Source organism: Gasterosteus aculeatus, chromosome 4, assembly GCF_964276395.1.
Source record: "Gasterosteus aculeatus chromosome 4, fGasAcu3.hap1.1, whole genome shotgun sequence".
In the NCBI taxonomy this organism is placed as follows: Eukaryota; Metazoa; Chordata; class Actinopteri; order Perciformes; family Gasterosteidae; genus Gasterosteus; species Gasterosteus aculeatus.
The window spans coordinates 32,498,488-32,511,703 of record NC_135691.1 but is presented as its reverse complement, the minus strand read 5'-3'; the positions used below and the strand labels follow the sequence as shown (position 1 = coordinate 32,511,703).

Below are 13,216 nucleotides of genomic sequence, written 5' to 3'. Positions count from 1 at the left end.
GGTCCTGTCTGTCTCCCGCGTCTTGTCCGTTGTTTCGTTGTGTTTTTCGACACCCACGACGACGCGCTCCCACAGCGCGTCCTTCCCTCCAACTCGTTTACTCCTTAGCGATGCTACACGCTGCAGGTTGTCACGGCAACTGCATCACCAGCTGGTGAGTCACCTGTACGTTGCCATGGGAACTGCATTACTATTGACCCCCCCTCCCGTCCCCGCCGCCTTGGACAGTAGAGCGAGCTGGGAGGTTAGATGATTTATGTCAAAGGGTCTTTTTGTAGAAAATTGCTTCACTGACGTAAGTGAGCGGTGTGGGCGTTGTGTTTGTCCCCGGCTCTCTGAGTGCTGTTACCTGGCCAAATGGGGAGAGGGGGGGTGGCGGAGGGAGGGGGAGACAGAGAGAGACGTAAACATGCACAAAGGAAAATTCAGAATATCAAAAATCAGAGACTGCCGTAGAGGCGAGACGCAGCGAACGCCACACATTCCAATGTTACTGCTGAAAGAGGCTGTAAATGCAGTTCAATAGGCTGGATACGCCGCCTTGTCCCAGAGAGACACACGAGAGACGGACGAGAAGGAGTGCGAGACGGAGAGGGGGCCGATTACGCATTCGGTCGGGGAAGTCAAGGGGGGTCGTCTCAGCCGGGAGTCGTCCACGCGAGGTGTGACGAGGAGGGAGAGACTCAAAGTGTCTGTCGGCCTACGAGAGGAGGCATGTGATGATGAGGGAACATGGGGAGAGACGGATTGAGATGAGAGGAAAAGGGAAAAACAGAGAGAGAGACACTTGGTGCACTACACTGCAAAAAAAAGCTCTTCCTCCAACAAATCAACTGGGTTGTGATTGTGTTTTCAAAATGTCTCCAGATGTTTTATTTTGGAAGTATGATAAAGCGATTCAGTGCAATTCACTTCCAATGCTTATCAACAACAGCACACGACTTCACACCCGAGTCAACTCAGCGCCGCCTGGGATGTTTCCACACATAACACCTCAAATGCTTTCACCAGTGGACCATCGGCTCCATCACCACCGTCTCACCTCAGACATTTATCTAAATGACAATATTTGAGAACATTCATTTGAATAATTTGAAGGCTTCCGGAGCAGTGGTTGCACCCAGCAGCTGATTTCTTTCTCTTTTTTTTTTTAAATGAAGGGAGGTTTTGTTTCCTCATTAATTAGTGGCATGTGGCTAAAGAAGTACAGCTGGCTCCGCCCACGCCGCCGCCGCCGCTCTTTTCTCCAAACAACTGAGCGGCATAGACGACTCTCCTCAGCAGAATTAGTCTCATTAGTGAGCTGGATGTGAATATTGTTTTGTTTGCAAGCCTCGCTTGACGTCCACCTGTCCTGCGCTGCGGCCTCACACCGATCGACGTCCATCTGGTGGCTGTCAGTCGGTGCAGCCGCTGCAGGAACACCAGGGGCCGCCTGTCAGTGGATCTCCCAAATAACCTTCCGCCCCCTCCCCCTCTTCATCGCCCCGCTTCTCACAGGTCTTTTATTTGACTTCCATCGTTCTTTTCCTTTGGTCTTCCCACAGCTGTTGTCCTTAGATTGTCCACAACCTGTTGTCTTTCACGACGGCTCCCGTGGGAATGTTCCAACGTTTCATCTGACAGCAAATAAATGGAGTCTTCTTTGTAATGCAAAGTACGCCGAGTGTTATAATCCCAGTAATCGAGTCCTGCGGCAGTCTTTCTCCACGTTAACTCAGGATTACACTTATGGTATTAGATGGATTCCTCTCCGATGGAGGGAAACTATTTCTGTCGCAGCTCTTGGCCGATGTCCTCCAAGAACGTTTCTCTGCTTCCAGCCGAAGCTTCGCAGGGATCTTGTCAACGACGCTTTCCCTCCATTGCTCCATATTATAACATCTGCTTTGAGCAAAATCCTCCTTTCGCTAAGCGGCTCGGCATCGGGGATTCTGAGGAGTGCAGCAGTGGTGGAAGGTCAGATGTGGTTTTCGGCAGCGTTGCGGGTGCAATGTGCTCCTGCGGGTTGGTCGGGTGCTGGCGAGCTCAGTGCTGCCAGGCGGTCAGAGCACAAGAGCCTCTCCTGTGGTATTATTATATTGGAGCAAACTTTTTATGAAAAAAGGGTTCACCAGACGAGCAGAGAACTCCGCATTTATAATTGACTGATGAATATGAGAAACTTATCGCGCGCCTCAGTTCTCTCTGGCGGATGCTCAAGTGATGTCGCTGCATCTCGCTCCATTTATCCCACTTAGGCTTAGAGGGGCGAACGGAGGAACAAGAGTAACTCCCGGGCTTCACCACCGAATGGGTGGAGGCCCATTGGCTCGCCGAGAGGAGGCGACGGAGCGCCTCGCTCCCCGACAGCCGGGAGAAATCGATGCTCGAGGAGCACGTCTGGACGTTGTCAGTTTTTGTCTCGTTAGGCTGCCGGGAGGAGGACAGCCGATTTGAACGCTCTCCTTCCTGCACGCGCCGCTGCTTTAGCACGCTGTGCAGCGCCTCTCCGCTGCGTCCAAAGAATATCTGAATCCTGTGAAACCTGTTGAAGTGTTTCAAAGTTTCCCCTTTTCCCAGAGGTTGTGCTGTACGCACGCACACACGCATGAACAAACCTGGACATGTGGATGTAAAGATGTAGATATGATGCCCTGCAGTAATCATATCTCACTCACGTGTTGTGTGTATGCACCTTCATGTGTTTTCTATACACAAACAAGCTTCCCCCTTGGCAAGGAGGGCTTAGTGTTTCCCAGGAGTGAGCTCAAGGCAGATCCGAAGGAAGCACCGTCGAACACACACGCACACACACAAACACACACATTCATCATCAAAGCGTCAGTGTAAGGCTCATTTATCAATAGGACAAAACCTCTATTTCTATATATGTATCCCCCTGTCGCATCCTTCCTTTCCTCTATTCTCCTTTTTCCTGTTTAAAAAAAAATCTATTTACGCCCACATTCAGTCACTGATTCAGCTGCAGGCTGCTCTGTGTGTGCATGTGTGTGTGCGCATGTGTGTCCGTGTGTGTGTGTGTGTCTGTCAGCAGCTGTGTATTACTGCACAACCCAAAGTCAAATCTAGGGACCTCTGTCTGGGTTTTGCACACGCAGGCATGCACAGGATGACAGAGAGATGTTCTGTGAAGCTCAATCACTTTCCCTGAAGGACCGGTGTGTGCGTGTGTGTGTGTGTGTGTGTGTGTGTGTCTCTGTGTCTGCAGTTTTAAAATAAACATATGATACAAGATGGTGGAAAATTCTGATGCAGAGGCTTTTAATCTTCCACCACCAGCATGAATGAGCGGAATGACTTGAAGCAGATGGTTATTGTATCAGAGAAAGGAACGTCTGCCAGAGGAAATATGAGTTTAATTAAGTTTTTTGGGCTTCGTTTTTAGCAATTAAAAGACTGATGGGGGTGTGTTTTAAATGTGCTTCTCGAGGCAAACTGTCTTCTTCTGTGGTGCATTGTATTGCTAATGTCTTTTTTTGATTACATGTTTTCTATTGCCTTTTTATAACTGTAGTTCTGTCCCTTTCTTGAAGAGATTCGTTCATCTTTCAATGTCTCTGCACTTATTGAACCTTCAAAAGCGCTAACAAAGACCGAGGTGATGTTTGCAGACAGAGGCTAAAAAGTAATGATGAAAAGCAGCAGGCATCTCTCCTCCGGGACGCAACGATCCGCAGCAACAACCGAGCGCGTGATCAAAAAAGTCATTAAGCGAGTTGTCAGCTAAGTGTGTCTTTGATGTGTCTTCAGAGGAATTAATAGAAACGTTAGTTTGGGGTTTTTCCATTTTACGGTGAAAACGTGTTTCTTTCTAACTTGAGTATTTTGTGAAGCAGTTCTTCCTGGTGTGCGTTTCTATCTCTAAATTCCTGGTTAATGCCTCTACACCCGGCTCATTCTCCTCAATCCTCCAGAACAATTTCAGTTAGTTTCTCCAAATTCAATTAAAAACGCCCGCCGGGGTTGAAAATGAAACAGATTACGGTTTGGTGGTCAAAGGTCACCGTGACCTCACAAAGCAGGCTCCACTTGCAGAGTTAATACATTCTTTACAAGCTTAATTTTTTTTATTAAAATGAAAATCCTCCTCTGCTAGATCCTGGCAAAGTAAACGCAAAGGTGCTCTGATCTACTTAAATGACCAAAGACTCAGATCCTTATTTTTATCCAAAACACTGTGAACCTCCTCCGATTGTCCCCTCGGTGTGGCTTTGTTCTTTTTGATTTAGCTGAAGGAGATTTGTGGGAGTTGTGAGAAATCCCACCTTCAACTAACCGTTGACAGAAGGAGCTCTTTTCTTTTTATTCCAGTGTCGAGTTTGGAATGTGATAAGTGATCATTCATATATTTAAACAGCAATGCAGCAAAGGTGTCTTAATGATACGACTCTGTCACTGCTAGTGATGTCTGGGTGGTCTCACTATAATTGGACAATATGGAGTCTGTAGCTGACAAAAAGCCTGTGTGTGTGGGTCTGTTGTCTCCTCCAGCTGATTAAGACGGATGCTTTCCCTCCTCGGAAATCAAACTCCTGCACTTCTCTTTCCTTCGTCTTCTTTTTTTTTTTCTGCCCGTCCTCTGTCAAGTGACCACACGCCGGGGGAAATTACGCACGACGCTCGGCTCTGCGCCGAGGCCGCTTGTCGATTGGGACACGGCGCTCTCGCCGCCTCTCTGTCGTGCAAACGCAGCTCCGCGGTTGTCAGGTGGGCGACACGTTGCGCGCGGAGCTGAACCCTCCTTTCGTTCCTCGCGTTGCTGGAGACTCCGGTGAAGTAGTCCGTGTGGTGCGGACGAAAATGATGGAGTGGCAGCGACTTCGGTCTGATCTGACATGTTCTTCACACAACTACTAGTGTCCATAATAAAAAAAAAACGCTCAATACTGACAGGTGAGAGAAAACAACAACAAATCTCACCTGTCTCCCTCCCTCCCTCCCTCCAAGGTCCCCTGTCCCATGTAACCGCGAGTAAGGGGGAGCCCGGTAACCATGGCAACTGTTCGACAGGACCCACTCCAGACTGCTCCCCCCCGTCCCCCGACACAGCCCTGAAGAACATTGAGAGAGTCATCCGCCCACAGGTGAGCGAGCGAGCATGCACGCACACACACACACACACACACACACGCGCTAATGAATGTGTTTGAGAGGCACCTGATGCATTATTGAACATGACAGAATCCACCTACACACACACAGGTAAACATCTGGATGTGTTTGCCCTCTGATTGTTTCATTTTGTCTGATGGTAAATTGAAGTAAACCGTTTCAGATTATGTTAAACATAATATCATAATATCCTATACCAACTTTTTCCAATACATTAAATGTTTGTCAATATTTTAGTGACACCATTTCTGTTTAGCTTAATTATTAGCTGCCAGAAACTTTTATTTTATTAGCGGTTACTTACACTAAAACATTTCTCTTTAACAGGTGCATTTTTAACTAGACGATGATCATGTGAGTAAACAGCATCTAAGCTGAACCGCATTGAGACTGTCAAACGTCAGTGAAGCTCCTGCTGAGATCAAAATAGAAAACTTTATATGTCGATTTAAATATGCATTTAATCTTCAATCAGAACTAAAGTTTGTTATAAAACTCAGTGTCTCTGCTTGTGCGACCTTGTACAACAGCAGCAGAGCCGATTAATAATGTGCCACTGATCAGTGATAACTTCCAATCAACATTCAGAAATTCAAATGCAACATTAAATCATCCTCATTAGCGAAGACGGATTGATTCAGTACTTCCCCCTCTGTCAACAGGAAGACGGTAACAGGCAGCTCGGTGTGACGGTTTATTCTAAACTTGTAAGTTCAAAAGTGAGTGAGACAATTATCTTACCAATCGATCTCAGGTGCTTCCTCCTCATTCTAAATAAAACGTTTTCGTCCTCACAATGAGACAAAAAAAGACAAATCCCATTTTCACCGGACCCTGAATCTTACCTTGCCATGTTCCTTTCCTCCCTTGTTTCCTTATCTCCCGTCCTCCCCCCTCACTGGTCTAACTAACTACACTGGTTAGTGTGTGCGGTGGGAGCCGCTCAGCCCAAAGCGCAGATAATCAAGGAGCACCGGAGTTTCAATTCACGGCGTCTAATTAATTCCCTGGAATTAATTTTATTTCATTTGAGTTCTTCCTGCTGGCAATTTCATCATTTCATCCTGTACGTCAAACACACACACACACACACACACACACACACACACACACACGACTCCACGCCGCGCGCACAGAGGCCGCTGTGGGGACCTTGTTGTTATTGCAATATTCAGGTCGAGCGTATGGATTTCATTTTGCGGTGGTCATACGGTGTTGGGGGGGGATTTGATCAGCGACGTGCTGCCGTCTTTCAAACCGTTACGTAACTCCGCATTAAATCACATCTAGAAATAGATCGGTAGCCTTGGACAAAATTGACTGATTCATCTGATTTTCTTTTGGGACCAAGATATTGAAAAAATATCCACGATCGGCTGTAATGTGCACAATACACTCGCCTTTGTTTTCATTCCTTCATCTAATACTCATTTGTGCTATTTCTGTTCAGTATTATTCCCTTATCTACTCATGCATAAAGGTCATTTTGAACAATGTAGCTCAGTTTTATCCTTTGGTTTCACATTTAAAGTGTCGTTTTAGTCGAATTCGACTCTTTAACGTACATTTTGAACATTTATTGAAATTTAAATTAGCAAATTTACCCACTGACAGTTTGATAATGTGCAGTGATATTATAACAATTTATTATCATTCATTCATAAGTCATTTGACAGTTCAATAAATCTCATTCATTAAGACTCATAAGTATAGTTTTATATTCCCCGATTGGCATCATTCTAAAAGCATTTTTGAAGCCTGTTGTGTGACTTTGTTACATCCAACCTCCTCCTGCTCCCCAACGCTGCAGCTGTACATTTAAAAGTGTAATTCTGCTCCTTAAATCCGGGTTTGAATGTAATTATTCAGCTCGACCTCGAGCCGCTCGCTGACAAACGAAAACACGCCATCGCTTGGGGAAGTCGTGCAGAGAGCTCGCCGGCGACGTCGACCCCGAGTTCTTCGGGGGTTTGTTTTTTCTTCATTCGTCGCCGGCTTCTTGTCTTCAGACTGTCAGCCGGACACGTTTAATCTCCGCCAGCTCTCGATCACACATCCATCCATCCATTGTCAAACCGCTTATCCTGCACACAGGGTCGCGGGGGGGCTGGAGTCCATCCCAGCCAACTTCGGGCGATAGACAGGGTACACCCTGGATTGGTCGCCAGCCAATCGCAGGGCAACACAGAGACACACAACCATTCACACTCACATTCACACATCTACGGGCAATTTAAAGTCCCCAATTTACCTGATCCCCAGAGCATGTCTTTGGACTGTGGGAGGAAGCCGGAGAACCCGGAGAGAACCCACGCAGACACGGGGAGAACATGCAGACTCCACACAGAAAGGCCACTGGGTGGAATCGAACCCAGGACCTTCTTGCTGTGAGGCAACAGTGCTAACCACCACGCCACCGTGCCGCCCTCGATCACACAGTGAAGGAATAATCAAACGGATCCAAAGAGACGGGAGGAGGGAAAGAAAAGAAGAACCGGGATCGGTGTCACACCCACTGGCTCGGTGTCCTACTTCCCTGTGTGTGTGTGTGTGTGTGTGTGTGTGTGTGTGTGTGTGTGTGTGTGTGTGTGTGTGTGTGTGTGCAGCATGTAGAGCGGCGGTCACACAGCAGAGTGTGTAACGGCTTTAAGGATGCAACAAACGCTGAGGAGCTTCTCGACCAAACTGTACCACTTATTCTGTTGACTCCCCAAATCGCAGGTCGGCGTACTCTTAAAGGAAGGTCAACCGCGTGCAAACTCGTTGGTCCGCGCGTCGTCCCGTTGAGATTGTTTGCTTTGACCGACGCAGATCTCGTGAACTTGGAGGTGATGTGTGTAATTTTAACGTCCGCTTGGAGTGATTTTGAGACGACAGCGTAATTATAGTAATTGGATTGAGACAATAACAAAAAGGCTCTAGATATATCTCCCTCTCTCTCATATATCTATATCTATAGATATCTATGTATACTTTCTCTAAATTAGGAGGAGCGCAGCCGGGGGTTAAATTCACATGACTGTTGAACGTATTTATCACGCACAAATACCAGTGTTGCAGCCTCACTGAGCTTATTTTTTACTAATTAAGTTGTTATGGCCAAAAAACAAAAATCATTAAATTCATAAATTAATATTAGCAATATATTGCAATGAGAAAAACATCTTATCAAGCTGCACCGCCGTTAGACGGCTGTTGTTCCTCAGCCTTTAACTGTAGCTCCATTGGAGGAAGCAGGAGCACTAATGACTTTAGCATTTAGAGCTCATTAATCCCATCAATCCTTTGGCTGCTGGGGTTTGTGTGTTGAACACACGCAGTCACTCCGTGATCCCACACTGCCAGTGTTGCTGCAGTCAGTTAATATTCGCTCGGGTCTGCGCGCGACTACACGGGTGCAATATGACAGCGTTTGTAGCAGCTCTTTTATTAGACGCCCTCTCGTACTGCAGGCTGCCGCACACGCGATCAATGAACGAGCAGTGATGATGTTCGAAGAGGGACGGTGAGAAAGGAGGGCAGCGGGAGGATGAGGACAAAAGGATTTCTCTCTCTCTCTCTCTCTCTCTCGGCGTTCCATCTGGAGGTTTCTGCGAGCACCAGGAGAACTTTGGTTGCTTTGCCAGGCCGCAGAATGCCAGTGGCCCCGGACGAGAGACCTGGGTCGCCCCCACAGCTAATTGAACTGCCTCCGGCGTTAAAAGCTTTCCTCTGCGAGTCGTGAGCAGTTTCCTGTGGGGTCAGATCAGGCTCCATAGTTGCAAATGTATTCGATTCACAAATGCACACATAAATAAATTACAATTTATATTTGCGGATCGCTTCACATTTGTGCTGATCCTCAAATGCGTTTTTTTAAAGATGGACCTGTCTGCTAACATTTCGAAACCACGGTACAATTACTGAAAGTAACTGTGATGCGTGACAGGGTCTGTCGCCTAGCAGCACTGCCCGATCCTCTCTGTTACACACTTATTATCGCTTCTCTATTTGCACTCGTTTGGGTGTGGCAATTGCTAAGAATGAACAAAAAAAGAAGGAGATGGCAGTTCTGATGCAAAATCTGCATACAAAATGGGGTGCAGGAATAATTCTATGCACGGTGTCTATGATATACTGGAAAGTTCTAGTGGCTCACATTTTAATTAAATGCATTTGAGGTGTTGCATGCATAACATTTTCTCTTCCATGAGTGGATGTGCTCCGTGACGGAGCATGAAGTTCTGGGTTTGGTGGGAACTGCTGGAGAAAAACCTCATGGTTACCCGATTCACCTGCTTCCTCAAAATTAATCTCCCCAGCCTCTTCCAGGCCAGAAGATGTTCCACCAGGACATGATGGCCAACAGTTCCACCAGCTCTTGTGTTGCACTTGAAGTCCTATTGACATGCCCTGCTATAGTTTCTGAAGTTTTCTAATGGTTTCATGTACAGCATCACAGATTGTATGCCTTTATAGATTTATCAGGGGAAAAAGAATTTACGGCATTCCTGATGGTGATTAATATTATGCTGGAACAATAGCCCAAAACAAGCCGTAGGTGCAGAAAACCTCCAGTAAAAGGAACTGAATTCAGCACGTAGAAGCCAGAACAACCTGAAAGTGCCTGAGTTAGTTTTTAGAGATCAAGTGGAACCTTTGTTTTGGCTTTAGGGCTTTTTACTGGTTGATGGGTGATGTTCTCTGCCATCCTCAGGTTATTGTTTTGTGACTTTGTGTGAATGTGTTATTATTTGGTGCAAAGACCAAACAATGGAAAAGAAGTGAAAACGTGTGTGTTCTCCATTCTCAGCACTGCATTCTCTGAGTGAACAGAGCCACTATGATAACTACAAACGATTTTCTTAATTACACTTTGGTCCCCTGCTAATGCTAAATTACTAAATTAGTGAGCCTGTGACTTTTACAGAAAAAGTTGTGTATAAATAACAATCGCTCCGTATTGACATAAATTGGGTTGTTTTAGCATTGCTATGATGGTTAGCACAATACATTCTACTTCTTGTCAAGTTTTATCAATCAACACTGAGCGCCCTCGTCTCACAACCCCACGTGTCTCATTGTTCAATCACAATAATTCTATTGCAATTGATCGTGTTGTTATTCGTAATTTAGCACACACTGAAATGAGCACCTTCCAACACCCACAGGCAAACTTAAGCTGCGAACCACATCTCACCTCGTCCGAGGAGACGTAATAGACTTTTAAGCTAATGGAGGTGTCATTTATTAGCACGCACACACACGCACGCGCGTCTGCGAAGCGTTAAACGGCGTGTTTTCCCCCAGGGAGGCTGTTCCAGCGGGGACAATGTCTTTGGCTTTGATCTAGTGGGACACGGAGGACCTGCCTCGCTGTGCGCGTTTGTGTGTCTGTGCTCATTAATCCCCCTCCAATCCGCCGTGACGTGTTCATTAGCCTGCTGCCCGTTTGCATTGTTAACGCTAAGCCTCCGCCACAGCTACGCCGCGTTTGCATTTCCTGTCGTACATATTTCAATGTGTGTGCGTGTGCTAATGTGCATGTTGCCTTTATTTGCTCTTTTGCTTGGAGTTGGATGAGAAGGTCAATGACCCCTTCATGTCACTAAATATGAAGCCACGGCCACCCGATTAGCTTAGCTCGGCACAAAGTCTAGAGTCATGGGGTAAAAGCTAGCTCTGTCCAAAGGTGTTAAAATACACCTGCCGCCTCCTCTAAAGCACATTATTCCACCGTACCTCCTTTTTGTTCTAGGCTCACTTTTATTTCTTCTGTTTTCATTGTTTTTTGATTCTCTCGTATTTTTTCATGCCCTTTGCTCACGTGCACTTGCTCCTCTCTTGTTTTTCATCTCGGCTCGGGGGAGTCAATTTTAAGACCCTTCGGGGCCCGATTCCAGTGCACCCAAGTGGAAAGGAGCGTTGTCTCGTCCTCTCGTGCTTTCATTTCCGCTCGGGACCCCTCCGCCGGCCCGCCGTGTCGCGCGGAGCAGCAATTGTGCCGTGAGTGACGTGTGAAGATCTCACGAAGGTGTTTCGGCAGGTTATTTCGCCTCGACGGGCCAACGTATCGATTCACTCTTCTTACAAGTTCTGACTTGCGCGCGCAAACACACAAACATACACACACACGCACGCACGCACTCGGGCACGCGTAGTTTCGACTGCCTGAGCTGTTTGCGAAGTGAAGCCACAGGTTGTTGAGAGCTGCAAATGCCTCATTCTGTAAGACTGGATGATTTTAGTCTTGCTATAATATATATATATATATATATATATATATATATATATATATATATATATATATATATCTTGTATTAATAAATGTAACAAATATGTCTTGATGAAATAAGAATGTCAAAGAAAAAAACAAAAGGAGAATAATGAGCATTTCATCAGATTACACAGTATATTAGTAACGGTTTGTTCCCCCCGTCTCGTCTCCAGCCCAAGCAGCGCACCTCTCTGTCCTCGGCCCTGGACGTCCAGAGGCCGGTCAACCACAGCTGTGAGCCCAGCGAGGTGAGCTCGTCCCTGGGCTACGCCAGCTTCAGCACCAGCCCCCCCGCCAGCCCTCCGCTCAGCCCCAACCAGGAGGACTCGGCGGGCTCCAACGACGACTGTCAGCTGACGGGTAAGGACGCGTTATTAATGGAGACTGCCGGATCGCACTCTGCTCCCGACCTCTCGTCCCCTGGGACACAAATACCTGGTCGGTATGAAAAGGGCTGATGTTGCGCCAAGCAAAGCAAATAAATCAGACCTCGGGATTGATGATCAGTGCTGAATATTCAAGATCTGTGGAATTGTGCTTTTATTGTGTGTCTCAAACAGGCGTAGTGTGTGTGGACAGGTAGTGGAAGGTAGGAAACAAGAGGTTAACACAACCTGCTAAAGTTGGATTTCAGTTTCATGTATTTAATGTTTCATGTATGTCCCAGGAAATACAAATCATATTTCTACTCATGTGTCATGTGAGACCAGAGCCAAGAGGCCGTAGTGAACACTGGGGTTAGATAAACTATAGCTGGTATGCTAAGTGCTAGCAGAGAATGCTAGTCAAAACAGCCTTAGTTAATTCTCTGTTAATCATCAAAAACATTATTGTATTAAATACAAAATATACTTCAAATTCAAAGAATATGGGACTTTTAAAAGTTCTTTTTAAGGGAAAATGTCTTCTCTAACATATTGGTTAGTGTTAGGGGACAAATGAGCACTTTTCTTTTGGAGGAAAAAAAGGACTCTGCAAAAGATGCTCTATGAACTGTCGGACCAGATGAAACACTGACTCTGGTTAGAAGACCTCCCCCGCTGGGTTTGGCACTTCCTCCTCCAAAAGGAATATTCCATGCAATATTGCGGCGTTCCATCTTAAGAATTTTCACTTAGGGCAGCTGTCTTCTCGCCTAGATGCAGATGTTTCAATATAGTAATATACCGGCCTGCGATGACGTATTATTCTTCAGGACCACTTCCTGGTCACTCGCCTCATCCGTTACCATGACGATGATATTAGTTGTTGTCATGGCAAAGCGGCGACTTGGTGGTAGTTAGCCTGTGACGTTGCTGTGAATGCTTTCACCCTCTCACCTGGGTTCAGCCCAAAAAAAGCTGAACGAGACGTCTACATCCACTGTTGTCATTGGAGCGTTGCCATGGCATCTATGTAACAGGAATGTGTTGTTTCCCTCTCAGACCTCCATAATGAGTCGTGGGCCTTTCACTGATGTCAGGCCGACGGAGACCGAGGAGCAGTTCTTGATCTCGGTGTTGAAAGCCCTTGTTTTGACTTTCAACGATACGATACGAGTCATGTCCCGGATTTGAGAAGTTAATTACCAAATTACCGACCAGATTTTGGAAACCCGTGATCACATTATTCCCACCCACATTTTGTTATTATAAATGAACGTTTGAGAGCACTTTTCACAAAGCAGCGCTCTTTTTTTTGTATTACTTCTTTTTTTATATATTGCAACACAGCAGCTGTTAAACACATCATGTGGTTTAATTTCTAGCCAAACATCCAAACGGGCATCACGCAGTGAGAAAAAGTTTTTCAGCGAGAGCTGAAATTGAAATTGTCTGCCTCTACATTTATATTTGAATTGCGGCC

At 46.2% G+C, this 13,216-nt stretch overlaps 1 protein-coding gene across 7 annotated transcripts in view; it reads left to right on the top strand.

The window, feature by feature from the left end:
- The window catches only part of anks1b (ankyrin repeat and sterile alpha motif domain containing 1B), a 115,132-nt gene that overhangs the window by 55,128 nt on the left and 46,788 nt on the right, over positions 1 to 13,216 (top strand). For all 7 annotated transcript variants that reach the window (XM_078100368.1, XM_078100365.1, XM_078100369.1 and 4 more), the window contains 2 exons: positions 4,951 to 5,087; positions 11,545 to 11,731. In XM_078100368.1, coding sequence (XP_077956494.1) covers positions 4,951 to 5,087; positions 11,545 to 11,731 — 324 coding nt within the window. The remainder of the gene's footprint in view (positions 1 to 4,950; positions 5,088 to 11,544; positions 11,732 to 13,216) is intronic.